This window comes from Dipodomys merriami, unplaced genomic scaffold (genome assembly GCF_024711535.1).
Source record: "Dipodomys merriami isolate MVZ:Mamm:240054 unplaced genomic scaffold, mDipMer1.0.p SCAF_15, whole genome shotgun sequence".
Taxonomy (NCBI): Eukaryota; Metazoa; Chordata; class Mammalia; order Rodentia; family Heteromyidae; genus Dipodomys; species Dipodomys merriami.
In genome coordinates, this window is record NW_027202826.1 from 23,791,560 (window position 1) to 23,813,240 (window position 21,681).

Here is a 21,681-nt window from a genome sequence, read left to right on the forward strand (position 1 = left end):
TCAACAATTAAGCTGGGCAGGTTGGGACATGACTATAATCCCAACCACATGGGAAGTGTAGGTAGGATGATCCCAGGCCAGCCCAAGGAGAAGAATACAAGACCCTATGTGAAAAATAGCTAAAGCAAAGACAGGCTGGGGATGTATAGCAAGTACAGAACCTATCTATCAAGTGTAGGGCCCTAAGTTCAAAACCTACTGCCACCAAAAAACCCCAAACCAAACCAAAAAGAAAAACAAAAGAAAAAGTCTTTATCATGAAAGCTGGCTCCAAGTGGTTATAAGGGGCTTGACAGAGATATCACTTTATGAAATTGATTTTTATGACCCTCAGTTTTGCTTTCCTTCCATTTAACTAAGTCCCCCTTTGTCCCTTTTGTTTTAGGATGCTGACAAAACAGTACATTGAAAACTTCTGTCTTGATCCTTAGATGAACATCTTTGTGGAATCAGAGTTATAACATTGCTACATCAGAAAGATCCTACAATTTTGGGAAGAGCATGGGGATATAGTACCTTAGTCATTTCTAATTCAACTGGCAAACTCTTAAGCAACAGGAAAATGAGTAAGGTAAGTCCCACCATATGAACTGAGAGACTAAAAGGAATCAGGACAGGCCTAAAGTAGGGAGGAGGGAGCCTGAGAGGAATCTAACATGCAACACTCTGCTTTTCTTTTTGTTTCTCTTCCCGGTTTTTATGAGAATTCTTTGTGGGGCAACTTCAGGTAATTGCTTCAAATAACATCTGTATCCCTTTAACCTACTGACATGAGAAGTGGTAGACAGACATGTAGATGCTTAGGTGAGTATTGGAATGGCACCAGTGATGGAGGAGAACAGAGGTTTTGGCTGGCTTATGGATTTTTGAAAAATTTAAACGTTTCACACAGAATGTTTAAATTTACCCCCCCCTTCTCTCTGAATCTTTAAGCCTTTAAACTCAAACTCTAAATTACACTATTTTCTTTCATGAATCAAGTTTGAAAGACACACAGATGAACATGGTCATTGTCCCCACTCCACCTGTCCAGCCAATCCACTCATCCCATCCATCTATTCATCCATCCACCCATCCCATCTGTTCAGCATCTATTCATCCACCATCCTTCCATCCATCCACCCATCGCCTCTGTCTGGCCATCTGTCTATCCACCCCATCCTATCCATCCCTTCCATCCATCCATCTATCCATCTTTGGATCCCATTTTTTTCAGCCATCTGCCCATCCATCATCCATCCATCTAACCATCCATCCACCAATCCCATTCTATCCATCTCTTCCACCCACCAGTCTACCCATCCATTCATCTGTCCATCCCATCTATTCAGCCAGATATACATTCACCATCAATCTAACCATCCATCCATCCACCCATCATTTCTGTTTGTCCATCTATCTTTCTAATCATCATCCATTCATATAATCCATCCATCCTGTCCATCTGTCTTCCATCCAGCCATCCATCCATTCAGTCAGCCAGCCAGCCAGCCAGCCATGCATCTATCCATCTATTCACCCATCTACCCATCTATCCATCCATCCATCCAGCTAGAACAGTTTGGGTAACTCTTTGGAATTAAGAACACAATTACACACAGAATTTTCTTACCTTTTCTCCTTGCTCTCCAGGTTCTCCCTGAGCAAAAGAACAGAGATTGGGTGACTTTAAATGATCAAACACCTCATTAAGAAACATCAAACAAATGAGATACTTAAATAGGCTAGATGAATTGTGCTTGACTTTTTGATTTGGGCTACAGTTTCTACAAAGAAAGTTGAGTTCTTCTATAAAGCAGTTGAGTTTCCTGAGGAACTGGGTATGTTTGTCAATGCTTGCTGTAATTGCTTTTGTAGGGATAAAAACCTGCACAGAATTATCAAGATGTGTAACAGCAGGTGGTAATTCAGTATCTGGAAAGGCTTCTTAACTCTATTATTTTTTCTGGCCAAAGTCAAGATCAACAAGGTAGTTTAGCATGTCCTTCCTCAAAGCCTCCTTTTCAAAGCGTACCTGGATGTACAGATCATTTCAGGGATATGAAATTCTCTAACACGAGCATAAACACTCATTCCAGAAGTAAGGTCCCTCCACCATGTCATGAACTTTAACTGTTGATAACCAGTATGTTTTCCCTCATGCATATTTTAGCAAGTGTTTAATACTTTCAGCACTGATACCAGAAAGGCACAAAATCCCAGTGCATTTAGAAGAAATGCTCTTTTCTCAAAATAACAACCAGGAGGTAGATGTGGTACTACGTGCCTATAATCCCAGCATTCAGGAGGCAAAGGCTGGAGGATTACAAGTGTGAGGCCAACTTGGGATACATGGCAAGAATCTGCTGATGTATAGCTCAGGGGTAGAGTACTTGCTTAGCATGTGCAACACCTTGGGTTTGAATGTGAACACCACAAGAAAAAAAAAGACCAGGAAAGCATGAGGATGACAATTCAAAACTGTGCTTTGAAAAGTATTTCACTTTAAGTTTGTTCAGAACAGGACAGAGGATGGACAACACACGTTCTATAACGTATCATAAACATTATGCTGATATTTTTCTGATAAAAAGCTGGACTGTTGCCACAAAACCAGAATGCTTAGTTGGTCTTAAGGCAATTATTGTGGGCTTAAAAAAATAACCCATTCTGGAAGTCACTCTGGAGACAAAAACTCTTCATTCTCTGAACATCAACTTGACCCCCCCTGGCCGCCTGCATTTCTAGCCATGTTCACTGCTCAACATCCACCATGTTCTTAGGTTGCTAGGCAACCTAAGAACAGCATCATGAATATGCATTAAATATTAGCTCCTCTCATGTGGCTTTGTAGCATGGAGCAAGAGAGGGAAGGAGAGAGAAAAATGGCTGGAGTCCCAGAAGGAATATTTTCTTTCTTCTCTTAAAGGACAAAGGACAGGTCTATACTGATTTTTAGGCCTGTCTTAGGCGCCTGTCAATTGCCATGGATGTGCAAAATCAGCTGACAGACATCTGTGGGTGTGGATATGCACCAGCACAGCTGATGGGATTAGGCATTCGTTTCATACTTCAAGGGATGCTCACTCATCAAAGGACTTGGGATTTGTTTGCCTGTTTGGTTGAAACTAAACTGTCACCAATCTTTTTATATGTAACAGATTCATTTGCCCTTCAAGAAACATAGAAAATGTGTAACCCTCCTTCTAAAGTCATTGCATTTTTTCCCTATTTGGTAATTCCAACTATATCCATTTTTAAGTTTTTAAACATGTCATAGCTCTATTCTGCTCTTCATCTGACTAACAGGTTATGCTGTGTGGAGGCTGAAGGTGTCCAAGTCTTGAGGAATGGCCATTGTGCCAGGATGAACCTCATTGGGAGTGAGGCCTGGAAATATATATATTTTAGGCAGCATGGATGTAATCCTGCTTTCATATGCTCATTTAAGAGGTAAAATGATGAGAGAAAGAGAAAGAGAGAGAGAGAGAGAGAGAGAAAGAGAGAAAGAGAGAGAGAGAGAGAGAGAGAGAGAGAGAGAGAGAGAGAGAGAGAGAGAGAGAGAGAGAGAGAGAGAGAGAGAGAGAGAGAGTTGGTACTGGGGCTTACGTGTAGGCTTTGCAATCTCACTCTGCTTTTTTGCTCATGGCTGGTAACTCTACCACTTGAGCCATACTTCTAGTCTGGTGTTTTTTGCTGGTTAATTGGGAGATGGGGTCTCACAGACCTTTCTGCCTGGCTAGCTTCAAACCTGAGCCCTCAGGTATCAGTCTCTCTTAAGTAGCTAGGATTACAAGGCACGAGCTGGCAGCAGTCATTTTGAGCCGTCTTAAGATAACATTCTTATGTTATGTCACTGTTGCAGAAGTGCTTTAGACAATCATGTTCTATTTCTTTGTGTTTATACTTTTTATACTTAATGAGGATCATAAAAATGATTTATTCCTTAGTCACAAAGTTCTCTAATATAACGTTATGACACTATTGACAAAAATTCCATTCAAGTGAAACCTATGGGATATAAAATGTTAGAAGAGCTTATCACAGCGTGGAAAGCTGTTTGATGAATGGTTCTGCATGGCTCTATGTATACTGACCTTCAGTCCCGGAAGTCCATTCTGTCCTGCTGCTCCAGGCAACCCAGGTTCACCCTCAAAACAAAAAGTAATTACTACTAAGTAAAATAGGCAAAACCTGTCTATCATATGGACAACTAGAGGAGATAAGCATCCAATAAGGATCAGGAAGTACAGAGAGGGTAAACGACTATTCATATAAATGCTACACAATCAATGTGTAGGCCTCAAATTCATGCTGGAGAGTACAGGGTTAATTTCCTATGTGCAGTCTTTCATCCTTAAGAAAGCTAAAATAAATTACTAGAGGAGATTATTATCTACATGATGCTAGGCACATTGCATCAATAAGTATTTGTGGAATGAATAAAGGGCATTTGACAATGTAAGACTGATCTGAAGGCTTTTTCCATGATCCATCAACTCAGGAAAAAAAAGACTGTTAGTTCTAATCAAGTTAATATTTGCCATCTGAATCTCAAAAAAAAACGTATCTTTGAACACCTAGACACAGATGCCATGTAAATACAAAATAAATGTTTTGATTTTATTTTCCAATTGTATTGTAAGACAAATTGAAGCTCCAGACTTGAGTCTCTCATAAAGTGTAAGGGAAAAAAATGGTGGCCACTACTAGGTTGAAAACTGTCTGTTTTTAGAAAGATATGCATTAGTTATTATGGACCCTGATCAATGATTGTTTTCCAAACAGAGGGGGGTAAATCCATTAAAGGACCCAGACGTGAAGACATTTTGTCCCATTATATTTCTAAGTGGCTCACACTTACATCCAAGAGAACTTTCCTTTAAGAAACATTCTTAATATCCCGACTTCCACTGCTGGGTAGCTTTCTTCCTTTCAGAGAGAAGACAAGGTACTTCGTAGTTGATTTTTTTTTTTAAGACTTGATTTTGTTATTCTTTTTAAGATTGATTTGAAAGAAGGTTTTATAAGTCACCCAAAGAGCAGGAATTGAGTCATTTTTATATTTGTTTTCTCAACTTGGAAAACATCTCTATAAGCAATATTTCTCAAAGGCCAAGATCTTTATATTCACTGAAGAAGGCCAAGTATTCTTTGTATCTATTTAACAGGCAAAGAAATGAAGATGTGGAAAGTTATTTTTTTCAGTCCTTTTTAAAAAAATGAAGTAGACGGACAAAGAGGTTACAAGCCCACATTCTGGTGAGAAGTACAGGATCTTGACCAATGTCACCTCTTCCACTATTCTCTCTCATTTTGCTTTCTCCCCATTCTTATCAAGTTATGTGGTTCAATTATTATATAATGGATAATGAATATAATGACTACATTTGTCCAGATTTACACAAATATAGTCAAGATTTGATTGTCATGGTTTGGCTTAATAATATACTCAAAATGACTTTTTCACTATTGAATGAATGAAGAAGTAATCTAGGAAATATAAAAATCTAGAAATCTGAAGTAAGTAGGGGATGTCTTTCTAATCTTGTTATCAATTGGTTATACATACCATTTATAAATAACCTTCTAGAATAGAATGAATTCAACATTATTCATATGAAGACATTTTATATGTGGTTACTAGACACATGAGACTACTATCTGTCTAGAAGAGTAAAAATGTTCTTCCTGGGGTTCGGAGGTATGGCTCAGTTGGTGGAGTGTTAGCCAAAGCTAACTAGACCAGACTGAGTCCTAGTTTGAAACCAAAAAAATTATCTTCCTGGATGATTATATTATATTTGATCACACTCCTTGTTCTGGATTATCACAATTGCTAAAGTCTGCACCTTCTGGAAGAAATTCTGCTTCCTGTATAAAGTCATATGAACTGCAACTCATGCACTTTTTTGTTGTTGTTAAGATGACAAATCATTGACCGAGAACAATGATGACCATTATTGGAAAGTTTTGATATGCCATCTGTACAAAACAAAGGCTGAGAACTTGGAAAGAGAATACACCCTGAAACAGGACTATCAGTTACCCTGTAGCCAGCAAGAAGAGCTATTCAATCTGTTTTCTTCAAACAGTCTACAACAAGATGCACTAATATCATAACTCATGGTTCTAATGCAAATAAGAGATGCTGCCAGGGAACAATACAAACTTTGTTTGGACTTTCAAAGAATAACCATGGTAGCCAGAATTATTTTTCTTTAATGCTTAAGCCCCTGGAACTGGACAGAATTCATGCTAAGATTTGAAGCAGAAGAGAAATGTTGCTTAGGTATCTGTCTAACATCCTCCTTAATATATGAACAGCAAGGGACCAAGACTTGATCTCTTTTCCTCTTCGATTGTATAATAAGCTTATTTGGTCTGATGTCTTATATAATCTTTTACCTATGCTCACATAGTTCCAGGCGACTCTAAGCATATTATGTACTGTGATGTTCTGATTTTTTAAAAAATTTATATAGCCTTCTGAGTAGTTTGATTACCTTGTTGAAGTTAGGTGCGATGAATTAATTGTCTAACACTCAAGGGGGGTCCAATTTTTACTCTTAAACATAGAATAAAATAAACACCTCAGCATATATAATTACATTTTCCTGCAAGATTCTTTAATGATGAAAACTCCCTGAGTTTGTTTTATAGTCCCAGGAAACATTTTATGGCATTGTTTTTAAGCTGCTTTCGGAAAGAGTTTGACATTTCACTTGCTCTTATAGTCATCTGTTCTGTATTATTTTTTCACTCTCTTCATCAGCTTTGGATAGCACCATTTTAATTTTGGGGTTTTTTAAATAAGCACAAAGAAGAAATTGCTGTTGTTAAATTTTCTATTTCTTTTCCACTTTCAAGTTAAATATTTTCACATGTGTTTCTAATTTAAATAGGTGCTCACAAAACCTTAGGCTGAATAATGAGGAGGAAAAGAAAAAAAATGGCTTAGAGCATCTTACTTCCAATAAGCTGCATCAAGATATTGCCTATAAAGTTAGATTAGGGAGCTATAGGACATTCTATCCTTGCCCAAAGTTAGTTTGTGAAGGTTAAGTGATAGGAATAGTCAAGATGAAGTACTCTCCAACTCAGAGGACCAATGCTGAGCAGCTATGAGCATGTGTGAGGCTTGAATTCATTTACCTAACAGCAAAAGTATACAATAAGACAACAACGACAATGCTATCAAAGCATAAAATGAGCTATTTTTGAAAGAAGTTTGCTGGTCAAACTTCATTGAGAAGTGTTTGCTAAAGGACAGACAGACATACAATATAATTTGTAAAAAAAGAAGTAAAATGTGGCTAAGTAGCTAAGAACTTAGGTATCACAGAAGATAGCTAAATTGAATTCATCATAACGCTCATCGGATTTGAAGATCCAGGTTAGGGTACCCAGAGGACATATGGGTAAACCCTCTCTTACTCTCCCTCAACTACACACTACTCCCCCCACTCCCTCACTTTCTCTTCCAGTCTCCATTCTCTCTCAGTTCTCAGTTCAGTTCTCACCAGGAAGAGCCTGAAGGGTCATGTGTGAATCAAAGTGTGCAAACCCCATTCACTTTTCCTTACCACCATTTTCTCCATTGCTACTCCCTCCCAATTTTAGAGCCATCTGCACCAGTGCTGTGATCTACATACTTCAGAGCCTGGGGAAGCAGATACAGGACAGGCTGAAGCAGGAATTCTTCACTTCTAAATAGCTAGGACTTGATTGCAAAACGGGGAGATTCTGAGTAGGCATGTCCCCTCAACCCTGCGATCCCCACACTTCAAGAGAAGATTGATACCCCAGATGGCTAAAGAAGGCTTAGGTGAAAGGCGTTGCTTGCCTGTATCCAAAGGCAACACTACGCACTATTTCCTTTCAAAAATAAAACTTTGAAAGGCCCCAAAAGTCAGCTCAAACAAGCCAGAGAGCCTGAGCCTGCAGAGTGATGCTCTTTTCTGTACATTAAAAAAAAAGTTTTTCTCTGCATGTGTTCTGGTGGGGGAAAAAAGATTAGGAAATGAAAGCTTATGATTTAGGGAGACAAACTATCAGGGAGTCAGATGAAGGGGAAAAGTTTTTTTAGAACTGGAGAAAGAGCCAACCACCATAGCCCATCTACCTCGTGTTCCAGGAAATCTCCTCTAAATTAGACCATTAAGCGCCCACTGCAACTTTTGATTAGACTTAGGAAGCTAGAAAAGAAGTTTTAGCAGCAGTAGGCAACGAACATCTGACATTCCTCTAGCCAGGGGCTGAGGATGGGAATGACCTGTATCTCCAAAGGGTGGTGGGTGTCTGGATTCACTCTGTGAATGTAGATAGAAAAGGAGGAAGCTCCAGGGGTGACAGGCAGCCCCCTGACATCCCAGAGGGGAGCAGAAACTAGGACAAAAGCAGCATTACCAAAGAAGAATGCAGAGATGGAGGCAATTCTGATCTTAGGGATGAGGGTTCGTTGCCTGGCAATGCAGAGCGGAAATCCACATCAGTGCTGGACTTTGAAGTTTCCGTAAATTGAAGAAGTGCCTTTATTTGTACATCTGGCTCTGTTAAGTTTTAGACCTTGGAACATAACATCCCCTTGAAAATATATCTACTTCATGTATGTATATATACATAGATATGTTTTAAAATCCAGCTAATGTACTTTCCTAGAGTTCTTAATAATAAACTTATATATAGTTTGAACACTTCTTTTCTCATGAAAAGAAAAATGTACTCAATTATAAATAGAAATTTTAAAGGGTTATGTTCCACTAGAATTCTAAAGGTCAGAAAGAGCACAATGAGATAATACTTTTTTTTTTTTTGGTTGGTTGGTTGGGGCTTGAACTCTGGGCTTGGGCACTGTCCCTCAGCTCTTCAGCTCAAGGTTAGTGCTCTACCACTACAGCCAAAGTGCCACTCCAAGTTTTCTGGTGGTTAACTGAAGATCAGAGTCTCATGGACATTTCTGCCCGGGCTGGCTTTGAACCGTGAGCCTCAGATATCAGCCTCCTGAATAGGTAGGATTACAGGCATGAGCTACCAGTGCCCAGCTAAGATATGACTTCTTACTAGCATTCCTTTGGACCCCTTAGGAGGATCCTGATTCATGAAGGCCTCAGTGCCTGTGATTCAGAGAGGAAAGCAGTCTAATCTTTTAATAGGCGATTACATGTACTACTGTCTCCATTTTAGTCTCCTGATTAAACTTTGAAGTGAATATTTATAATATCTATCTGGCAAATGAGGAAACTAAATTACAGTGAAGGTACTCCTGTCCAAGTTTATTTAAATACTGACTGAGCAGCAAAGCCAGGGTTTTTGGTTGTGAATCCACACTCTGAACCTCTATGATACACTGGTAGTTGATTGCTTGACTTTGAAGCTCTATTCTGTCCAAGAACATCTGGGTAACCCTGAGCAGAATACTATGCCTCCGTTTCCTCATTTACAAAATGGAGATGATCACAGCATTCACTTGACAGGATTCCATGAGGACCTCATGAGTAAATGGGAATATAACACTTAAGGGCGCCTACTACTTAATAAATGTTGACTAATTTTAGCCATTATTTTATATTACTTCCATCTTCTATGCTGTCAAGGGATGAAAAAGAATACTGAAATTTGATTCCTCATAAATTAATGCCACCCATGCTATTTCATGTTTGATAATTGCTACTTGCCTGAAGAACCCCTAGCAGTGGAATTCTTTGACTCTAAATTCTTTTTCTTTTTTAAATCCATAACCAAAGAAACTTGTAAATAGATGGGGTTATATATCATTGAGTAGGTTCTGCTTCAGGGAAATTTAAGCTAACCAGAAAACAAACAGACCTACGACATACTGAAATCACTCAGGAATTTAAATTCAGCCTATATTTTTAGTATGTATGTGTGTGTGTATACACGCACATGAGTGTGCACAAGTATGCATGTATTTATGCTGGGAATCAAACCCAAGGCCTTTCACATGCTAAACACACACTAGCACACAGCTACCCTCCTGACTTTGGACTTTTAAAATGATACTCAGGATAGTGAAGGGAAAAAAGCCATTGTGTTGAGTGCTTACAAGGAATAAATCAGCCGTAAGAAATATTGGGTTCACTGGCTAGCTCAGTGTGTGGACTGGATCAATGGCTTGACCTTTGGAGGCTGAGAGCTTCAAATTTATTTGCACTTTAAATATACTCACAATAAAAATGCCACAAGACATAGACTGTGAAGATTAATGTCAGTAAAGCACCATAAGACATGTGTAAGAGATAAAAAGGAATTCCAAATACCATAATTATCAATTAATTAAAATTTAATGCTACTTAAAAAAATCACATGGCAACCTGGAATGGATTCAAATGACACACTAACATGACTTTTAATTTATATTTTGAAGTTTAAAAATTAATAAATCCTAGAAAAAGCACTGGAAAAATACATGAAACAAGATCATTTGATATTTATTATTATTATTATTGTTGTTGTTATTATTGCTTTGGAAAGAATCTGTATGACCAGGAAATCTCTATGACTTTCAGGCAAATTCTAGCTTGTACAGTCAAAATAGTTCTTATTAATTCTGATAATCACTGGCACTATTCTATAGAAATAAAGAGACAGGAAATAGACTCAGAACTGCATTACCTGAAATTCTTGTGTACCATTTGTTTGTCCCCAGATCTCTTCTGAGACATTTGGGCTTTGCTCCTATTGCTATTCAAATAATTTGTCATCTTAATGTCATACTTGTATAGCTACTAGTTAAGATGAAAATGTGGAAAGGGAAAAAAATACAGGGCTGTAAACAGTGCCTACTCAGAGATTCTACTGTAAAGAATTGACATATCAATATGCCAACAAATTGTAAAAATTCTATATAGTCTGCCAAAGAGTTAAGTTTAATTATGATTCCATCATAAATTATCTTAAATAGATCACATTTCCCATTATGTGTGAAGTAGGCTGTATCAACAAGTGTATTTGTGTGTGTGTGTGTGTATATATATATATATATATATATATATATCCCCATTTATGTGTGTGTGCATTTAAAAATCATATGTAGGATCTTTAATAAGGTCTATTCATGAGAATTACAAAAATATATATTTATGTCCAATATAACTATCTGGGGAAGAAAAGGCAATATTGCTTGTTTTAGGTATGAGTTTCCATTATATTTGCTCTAATTTCTTTGGTGAATGAATACAAATCTAAATGTGGAAAAGCAAATTTCATCCTTGGGAACAGAGGATGCTAGAAGTGCATTGTCTAGGAATTTGTAACCTTGGTGGCCGTGAGTGGACTCCTCTATCTGGAAGGCTTAGAGACACACATTTAGCCCCTTCTCTCAGGTGAGACACTTTCTGATCCAAGAAAGGACTGGAACCTTTCAGAGAGCTTAGATCATCCAGCCCCAGAATTGGAGATGCCACCCGACCAAGACTGTGCTGCTCAAATACTTATGATTGGATCTTTCTCCTTTCTGTGCACTGACATGCTGTCCAGTCCACAGGAGGCAGGGGGGAAGGCTGTAGGCTGGAGGAGTGGCCAGGAAAGAGAGATGTATTCTATCTTATTGTATAACTCTATTTGTTTCCTTCCTGTTATGAATTCTGTTTCTTGAGTGTAAGCTTTGGGTTCATTTACTGAGACTTAAAGCAATGATACTATGATGATAGGTATTTGATTAATGTAATTGAGCCTCTGCTGTATAATGTTCACTTAGTTACCATGTTTAGTTAATACCAGAAGGTCTAGCTTTTGTCTTTTATGTTGGAGCCTTAGACCAGAAGAGGACTTGCATGTCTCTCCCTGGGAAAAGATGCATCTCACTGCCTCCCACTGACTGCAGACACAGAGCTACACTGCCACAAGAAGCTGGAATTAGATGCCCTGTTCCTTTTTGTGTGCAGGTCCTGGGGCTTGAACTCAGGGCCTGGGCGCTGTCCCTGAACTTTTTGGCTCAAGGTTAGCACTCTACCACTTGAGCCACAGCGCCACTCCTGGGCTTTTCTGATTAGTTTATTGGAGAAAAAAGTCTCATGGACATTTCTGCCCGGGCTGGCTTTGAACCTCAATCCTAAGATTTTAGCTCCTGAGTAGCTAGGATTATAGGTGTGAACCACTGGCCCTGTCTTCCTATTCTTGTTAACATGAGTCATTTTATCCTAAGATAGTTAGAAGACTACTAGAAAATAAATATTCAGATAATAATAATATTCACAGTAATCAATATTTAAAGAAAAATCAAAGTATCACAATGTCACCATAAGACCTATTGATTAAAGCCAATCACAGCAACATTACCAGTCTGAAACAGCTTGGAAGTAATAGTAAAATCCAAGTATGTTTCTTAAAACAGCTTACTTTTCTTTGATTTTTTTTCAAACACAAGAGAAAACTCTTTTTATTTCTTGGTTGTTATCTGCCATATTTCTGATGGCTTAGAATTTATACCTTAATAATTATCTGAAAATGATTTTCTAGGCACCAAAAAGTACTTCTTTGGGGATAGGGGGAAGTGACAGAGTAATGTGGATTAGAATGTTTTCTCAAGACATCTTTAGGACATCAAGATGCTTTAAAAATTATGTCACTGTATTCTTCAGAGAAAAATACATTCTAGAAGTTTAAGACACATTTCATATGCTCTAACTATGGAATTATCACATTATTGCCCATTTTCTCTTTACTGTCTGGATGACCAGTTTTCTCAGTAAAGGAAACACACGAATTATCTAATTTTAAATAATCTCGAGGATGAACAGAAACTCCACACAGCGGGTTTGAGACCTAGGTCTTTGGATTAAGGAAAGAAACAAGAGATATTTTGCTGATGGCTTCATAAAAATGCCGAATCACTGTTTCCCTCTGAGAGACAACATTTAAGGTACCATAACAATGTGTAACAACAAAACATAAAACTGCACATATTAACCGTGTATGCCCTTGATATCTCCTTTAAACTTGGTGAAGAGGGCATGAAAAGATCACATTATTTTCTCTTGCTGAGGAAATTGCTTACTTCTTTGCAAAAATAAAGAATACTCTGTCTTGCAAAGAGTACGTGCAACAGTTTCAAAGTTGTTTTCAGGTTAAGGCTTTCTATGCATTTTCATAACTGTCTCAAAGCTGATGGAAGGAAGAATAGGAGGAAGGAAGAAAGGATAGAAGGAAGGAAGGAAAGAGCAAAACAGTAACTTTAGCGATACAAGGTTTTATTTTTGTTTGATTTTTTAGCCGATACTAGGTAATTTTCAAATCCATCTTAAAATGAACATACTTTAAAATTTTTGTTTCTATTTCCCTCTGTAATCTGCAGTGTTCTAAATTAGAGAAAGTCAATCTTCGATTCTGATCAAGATTTATGAAGCAAAAAGAGGTTCATTTTACTATGTGGAAAATGATTCACCACGGACAAGGGCGCAGTGTTTGGTTCAGAGACAAAAGAGGCTATGAGCCTCTACGAAGAACATTCATTTCATTTGGGATTTGAATGATGCTAGAAAAAAAAGAAATTGCCTTCTGAAGCAGAGATGAATCACATTGTCAGCATTTCACCAAAGCGACATGAAAGCAAAATGGCACCGTCAGATCAAGCACAGTTAAAAGCGCTTCCTACCCATTTCTCCACTCGCTCCTCACATCCCCTGTATCAGGGATGAACTGCTTTTGTCTCCCTTTTACACAGGAGTTAACTGAGAGCAGAGCAGAGAATTCAAGGACCACACCCCAGTTCATTCACAGAGTCTCCAATGGGTAGAATCATGCTCTCAGGCACTTTGAATTTGAAGACTGGGGTTGTGTCATACTGGTAGAGGAGAAAAGATGGGCCAGATGGAGGGGTCATGACCATTGCCTTTCTCAATAAGGTTAGCATCCTTGTGATTTCAGAACTTGGTCCAGAACACTCCAGGAAGGTGAGCAGTGAGCTGCAGGATTTCTAAGGGCAAAGGCCTCATTATTAACAGTCCAGTCAAACTGCAGGACTAGAATCCCTCAAGTCTATTCAATTCCTATGTTCCCTTAACACTGAAAAGAACTTGCTTCTGTGTTCAGAAAGTTTGAATGGGTTCCCTCTCTGTAAATAACTTTCACTAGTGAAAGAAATCAAACACACATTAGCCGTGACCGTGACCAGAATAAACTAGGGTCCATTTTCTTCATCACAATGAATGTCAAATAGAGCATCTTCCTTGCATTGCCGTTCTTCAAGAATTAAAAAGATCTGGTTGTATCACACATGGAACATATTGAAATACAACACATCCACTACTTGAAATGGAAAAGTTTCAGGGGTTTTGACTAAGGTATCTTTAGATATCCAAGCTCATCTGATCATTTTGCATTTCAAAGACAGATGGAGTATGTTATGAGCAAATAAACTTGCTGTCATTCACTAGAATCATTTTGCGACATTAATGCTTTCCAAGTTATAAAGGAAAAGAACTCACCTTTTCTCCATTCATGCCTGGAATTCCGGGTGTTCCAATGGAGCCCTAAGGAAACACATGGTATAAAGGTGATATCATCACAGACATTTCAATACTAAGTTTACACTTTGTTAGTTATGTCAGTTATAACTTTACCTGCTTTTTTTCAATTGTGAAAATACTGTACAGAGGGGTTACAATTACATGGGCAAGATAATGAGCACATTTCTTATCAAGCATTGTTGCCTCCTTTGTTTCCCCTTCCCATCCCTTCCCGTATCCACCCCCCAGACCCCCCTCCCCCCCTGCCAAAGTTGTAAAGTTCATTTTCGACATAAGACATCTTGTACATCTCATTGTTGCAATAGGTCCACCTGTATCCCTATTTAAACAATTTGTTTTTTCCCTTTCCCTCCACAAATTATACCAACATAAAATACAGTGAAAGCAGGGGTTATACCATGGGGGAGGGACATACAAAACAACAAAGCAATCATCATATATATGTTAGAAACAATTGCATCAAAGAAAAAAAATTTGAACACTTATCTTGGGGTTCATTTCATCTAACATCAACTTATCTGACCTTTTCTGCTTGTCTCAGACATATACTAGTTATTGCAAATAAGGGAAACCATGGGACCTATGTTTCTTTGGGCCTGGCTTACTTCACTTAATATAATTTTTTCCAAGTCTTTCCATTTCCTAACAAATGGGGCCTTCTTAACGCATGTCTGGGAGATTCTACTTTTCACATTTTCTCCATTGTGTTCACAGGCATACTGTAGGTAGACACAACTTTCTCCAAGTAGAGAGTCAAAATTTAACCTTGTTTCCAAATATCCACTTCATTCTCATATGATTTTTAAAGAATTTCATATCATACACTGTGATTCATATCAGAAGGCCTCATGCTCTAAATTTTATTGTCAAGAAGTGAACAACCTTAGCTCTCCCTGGAAAAAAGACTACCAGTAGTAGTAATTCTTGAATCTCACAAATTTAAGCAAACAAAACAAATGATAATTAAAACAACAGCTGTTTATTACACAAGCAAATAAGGGACCTCCCCAACTCAAGTTCATTGTATGTGACACACTTTCTTTCTGGACTGATGGGGCGTGTGTTTGAGTCATGTGAGTTGAAAATATGTCTTCCGGGACAGACTCAACAGCAGCACCACCACTTCCGGGTCAATTTTCCTTTAAAAATGGATGGTGTGTATTCACATAAACACGGGCACACACATGGACTGTGGGGAGTAGGAATGGCTGAACATGGAAGAGGTGACAGCTGAGAAGGAAACAGCTAATTGTTAACCAGCTGTGGGTGGTTCAGCCTATCATCCTAGCTACTCGGGAGGCTGGGATCAGGCCGTTAACAGTTCCAGGCTGGTCCTGGCAGAAAAGTTTGTGTGACTCCATCTCCACAGCTGGATGTAGTAGCTGATCACCATAGCAACTACAGGAAGCTTCCAGTAGCACCTGGATTGCAGTTCAGGTACATTCACTGGCAGAAAGTAAGAACTTATCTAAATCAATAACCAGCAAAAAACAGAGATGGAGGCATGTCTCAGCCATAATGTGTCAGCCTAGCAACAGTGAGGCTCTGAATTTAAACTCTATCTATCTATCTATCTATCTATCTATCTATCTATCTATCTATCTATCTATCTATCTATCTATCTATCTATTTTAAAGTTTGGAAGTAGAGCTGTGGCTCAAGTGATCAAGTGCCAGTCCTGAGCAAAAAAGCTAAGCAAGAGTGACAGTCCCTGAGTTCAAGCCCCACTACTGGTACACACAAAAACCTGCTAGTTATTATCTGAGCAAATGCATGTCATTAAGTGGATACAGAAACTTTAGCAAATAATGATGCCTTTCTCCCTCCCCCCCCCCCCATTATCTCTCCCTTTTTGGCTTTGGAGGGAACATTTTTAAGTATCACATACTTGTTCTTTGTCTAGCAAATGTATTTTTTTCTTAGTTGCACCTTAAATTTCTTTCATAATAACTGGGAATTAAAAATAGTAATAACAAACCCCAAACTATACAGCACTCTATTAAAAATAGTAATTACATGTAAACCAACGGAGATGGCAAAGCTCCTTGGTGTGTTGGAGACTCTCTAGAGTGGGTCATTAACGTATTTCCCCAAGTTTGAAGTGGTAATTTTATCCTGGTGCAATGTGGATTAGGGTAGCTTTACAATTTCACACTATGCTTAATAGAGACATTATTGCGAGGGACAAAGTGTTCCTACACTCAAGTTGTCTCACATCTCATTGGCTTTAACTCCATTTGTAGGATTATGTTTCAACAGATGCCACATGCGTAGGCTCTATCTTTGATGGATTCCAAAGATAAAGAATAATCACTTTGCCACCTGTTAGAAGGCAATTGTTTTAATTTTCTGTGGGTTAAATATCCTCCCTCTCTCCCTCCAACAAGATGGCAGGTTAGCCAGTGATATTCTGTTGGCAAAGAGCCACCTACCTGCTATATAATTATGTACCACATATAATTATATCTAGTATCTATATTATATATTACTATATATTACAAATAGAAAATGTATCCCTAGTGCTGGTCAGTTTTGTGACCATTTGGCAATTACTTGTTTGGCCAAGGACAGCAATTATTTCACAATGTCCCTGATCCTTCACATTTTTAGTTCAGTCACAATATTTTATTAGTATTTGGTTTAAAATTTTAATGCCTTAAGCATTGGGTAGTTTAAAAGGAGTCTTCTCTGGGTTTACTGCATATTTCATAATAGATTAGAAATGTAATGGTGCATTGTATTGAGTGTATTTTTAGATACCAAGAATGGACAGCCAGACCAATGGCTTCGGCATGCCTTATAGTAGCTAATTCTACCCCACTCTTCCACGTACCATTGGGCAATGGAGACATAATTACTTTCTCAATATTGTTTTATACTATACCTTTTGTCCTGGAGGCCCCAGAGGACCCTAAAGACAAAAACAAAAATTCAGTTAGCATAATACTATTGCCTGTTAAGTTTGGATGACCGGTCACAACTCCCTATTTGCTATACAGAAATATGCTAAGCGTGCTGAAAGTACAAAATGGATCTGCTTTCCTATTTACTTCCTTTTGAAAAGACCTTTAAACATATATAGTATGATTTCATTTTTCAATTAAAGAAAAAGAATGTTTGCCATCCCAGTGCCTCTGTTTCTGGAATGAACTGCCAACTCTACCTCATGAATCTCATTTGGTGGGCTAGAGGTAATGTTTCCAGAAGCAGTTAAAACAATGCAAACCTGGTGTTGGGGATTCATGCCTGTCACCTTAGCTACTCAGAAGGGTGAGAGCTGAGGATTGAGCTTTGAAGCCAGCCCAGGCAGACAAGTGTTATCTCTAATAGAGAGGAGGTAATGAAGAGGCAGATTCTTATCCCCAATTAACTGGCACAAAGTTGGAAGTGGAACTGTGGCTCAAGTGGTAGAGTAACTGCTTTGAACGGAAAAAGAAATCAAGAGCAAGAAGCCCTGAGTTCAAGCCCCACTACTGGCACACACAAAAACATGCTAGTTATTAGCTAGTTATTAGCTGAGCAAATACATGTCATTAAGTGGATACAGAAACTTTAGCAAATAACGATGCCTTTCTCCCTCCCCCCCCCCCATTATCTCTCCCTTTTTGGCTTTGGAGGGAACATTTTTAAGTATCACATACTTGTTCTTTGTCTAGCAAATGTATTTTTTCTTAATTGCACCTTAAATTTCTTTCATAATAACTGGGAATTAAAAGTAGTAATAACAAACCCCAAACTATACAGCACTCTATTAAAAATAGTAATTACATGTAAACCAACGGAGATGGCAAAGCTCCTTGGTGTGTTGGAGACTCTCTAGAGTGGGTCATTAACGTATTTCCCCAAGTTTGAAGTGGTAATTTTATCCTGGTGCAATGTGGATTAGGGTAGCTTTACAATTTCACACACGTGCACACACATACACAAAACCAAACAACAACAACAAACAACCCCACAAAAATGTAACACAGTTTCACAGGAAAATAGTCAGGACCACATTTAATTTCTACATCGACAAAACTTCAGTTAAGCAGATGTACAAAGCGAATTACTGAAAAGCCTGACAAAAATGCAGGTTTTGTTCTATGCTTCCTCTTAGGAGATGTGGTCCACTGACGTGCACAAAAGCATGTTTATAAACCAGAGGAAGCCAAAGCCAAGTATGGCACCTCATGGGCTTGAGGAGGAAGGCTGCTCATGCCCAGACTGTGGCCTGGGGGTAGGGAACCGAACACGGCATTTCAGGAGGTGAATGAGAATATTTACATAGAAAATGCAAATGTGACAGTTTTGAAATTAAGCAGTTTTCAACCACAAAGTGAGTGTTAGGATTCCATTGGCTAGCTTTAGGACAACAGAAAGGAACACAGATATCTAATTGTATTTCCAACTCTTTGTGTCTATTTTAAAAATATTTCAGTTCTTTCAAAAGTATGTTTTGTTTTGGTGTGTGTTAGTGAAGTTATAGATGTTACCACTTCATAGAAAAGCTCTTTAGTCCTTAACCCTTAACTAATAGCTAGTTGGTTTTCCATTGCGTATCCTCGCAATTCATCAGCATCTTACATTCACACTATCATTATATAAAGCATTACCATAGCCTGGTGCCATTGTCTCACGCCTATAATTCTAGCTACTCAGGAGGCTGAAATCTGAGGATCATCGTTTGCAGGCAGCCTGGAGGGGAAGTTCATGAGACTTTTATCCCCCATTAACCACCAAAAAGCTGGAGAGTGGAGCTGTGACTCAAGTGGTATAGAGCTAAGACACAAACAAAACATACAAACAAACATGAAACACTAAAGTGACCATTAGTGGAAACTGGCCATTCATTACTTTTACATTTTTTTAAATTGAAAATACACACCGTTGAGGAACATGTGGAAAATTTGTTCCCAGCCGTTTTATAATAATCCTCCTATGACAACTAGTTTCCTTCTGCAATCAGCTTTTCATGATTGAAAGCACACAGCACAATACAACCTTTATACACTCCTATTTGATTCATTCTAGCCACCAATCAACATTTTTTTGGGGGGTGTCTGTTATCTGCATAACTGTGGTTCGACATTTCCCTACCCATCATACTTTCTCTCTTTAAAATTCTGGTTTCTTCTGGTTTAGATTTTGCAGAGAACATAGGGATTATCAGGTGCAGATTCCCTCGACATCCTCTCTGTCATCAACCCAAGCCCACGTGGACCCCTTCCCTCCATGAGAGGAAGAAGAGTCTCTGCTCTTATCCAAGGTCAGTTCATCCGGTATTCTGGAATCCATCCTTGCCTCTGTCCCCAAGGATGCTTTCCAATCAATTATGGCTGGCATCCATATCAGAGCCTTCCCTTTTCCACGGCTACTTCCCCTCAGTATGTAAACATGTTTAATCATTTCCTCACTCGGGCAAATTGTTTGGAAAGTAAATGTTAATGCGAGCGAGGGCATAACCCGAGAGGGCGTGCTGATAGGAGATCTGAGAATGAAGACTCCAGTTTGATCATTGGCTCCGATTCCATTTTCTCCAGTGTCCCTGGAGCATTTCTCCTCATTAACATGTTGATGTTAGAAAGGAAACCGCATAACAAGAGGTACATTAATTCAATGTTTAGACTGAGCACGCATATCATATGCTCAATCCACCACGTTTCTTTCCCACCATCAACCTAACTTTGCCACTTGAAAAAAAATATTGTACACTAAAATTGGGTATTGATGTGTAAATGCTGGAAGGGAAGATGTCAACTGAAAAATAAAAGCAAATTTTACATCAAATATTTTGGCTGGAAAGTAAAGTAGCTGATGTTTGCTAACTTGGTTTCTGTTGTATGATCTTATCAAATCAAGATTAGACTAATCACAAATTAGAAATCCACTCAATCACACGATAGGTATGTTTTAATGTGGTACTTAGGAATGTTGAAAAACTATAAATACTTCTTCATTTTTATAAAACTCATGTTGTATTTTGAACACTCCCCAAATTAAAGATTTAAGATGAATTTTAAGTTGTGACTATGTGTCTTATAGCTTATTCATCATTCTGCTATCAAAAATAGATTCTCAGCTACCAGAAAGGAACTTAAAAACCTCTTAGATACCATTGGTAGGAAAACTGATCAGGCAGCTAAGAGGGAATTGGGTTTTTGTGGATTTTAATACAAGGCACAGACATCCATTTGAATAAGTACACAATACACATATGCATACAGAGACACACAAGATTTTTCTTTTGTATATGAGTCTAAAGTATCCCTATCCTTAAATTTTAATAACACATGTCTGTATCTGTGACACTGTGGCAGTTAAATTTAATGGGAAAATATGACAGAATCATTCATTAATATATCTCTTTTAAACTTTTTAGCCTACAAATGGCTTGGCTGCAGGATGTTATAATTTCATTATTCCCCAGAGAAACTAATGCTTCTTCTTATTCCTCAGATTAAAGTTCTGGTACTTCAAGAACTCAAATTAGTTCATTATTAATATTGCCATGATTCAGTAAGTTTGGATCAGTTTTCACAGCAGTTAGAATTCTTTTGGTCCATTTTTATTAATCAGTGAGGCATATCTCTCTTTCTTGGCAGGCGTACACATTTAAATTTACACATACTTTGCATACAACCAAGATGGAAATGATCTAATTTGTAAAAATTTCTTTTTCTTTCCTTTGTTTTGTTTTTTGGGTCCTGTTGTGGGGCCTGAACTCTGGGCCTGGGCGCTGTCCCTCAGCTCTTCAGCTCAAGGCTAGCACTCTACCACTTGAGCCACATCGCCACTTCCGGCTTTTTTCTTTTTGCTCATGTGGTGCTGAGGAATCGAACCCAGGGCCTCATGCATGCAAGGCAAGCGCTCTACCACTGAGCCACCTTCCCAAAGAGAAGAGGTTGATCAATGCACAGGTTTTAAGATTTATTGGCTTATCACTGCCATCAGCCACAGTTTTACTGTGGTTATTTTTGTGTAAATATTTTTAATTGTTATTATAAAGGAGATCCACAGAAGGGTTATGGTTCTTTCAGTCAGTCAAAGAATAAATTTCTTTTTGGACAATGTCATCCTTTCCCTCACTCTTTCCCAGTTTTTTTTTTTTTAATGATTTCTTTCTGTTTATCTCAATATTAGAAACTGCAATATGTAGACTCTCAATATAGGAAGCTATATAGCTATATATTTCCTTCAGTTGAACTTCAGAAATGTCACATATATACATATA

At 38.2% G+C, this 21,681-nt stretch overlaps 1 protein-coding gene across 1 annotated transcript in view; it reads right to left on the minus strand.

Annotated features, from left to right (window-relative positions):
- Col25a1 (collagen type XXV alpha 1 chain) overlaps positions 1–21,681 on the minus strand; it is a 415,569-nt gene that overhangs the window by 80,742 nt on the left and 313,146 nt on the right. Inside the window, exons 11-14 of the mRNA XM_070022440.1 lie at positions 17,353–17,379; positions 14,427–14,471; positions 4,077–4,130; positions 1,613–1,639 (exon numbers count right to left, since the gene is read on the minus strand). Coding sequence (XP_069878541.1) covers positions 1,613–1,639; positions 4,077–4,130; positions 14,427–14,471; positions 17,353–17,379 — 153 coding nt within the window. The remainder of the gene's footprint in view (positions 1–1,612; positions 1,640–4,076; positions 4,131–14,426; positions 14,472–17,352; positions 17,380–21,681) is intronic.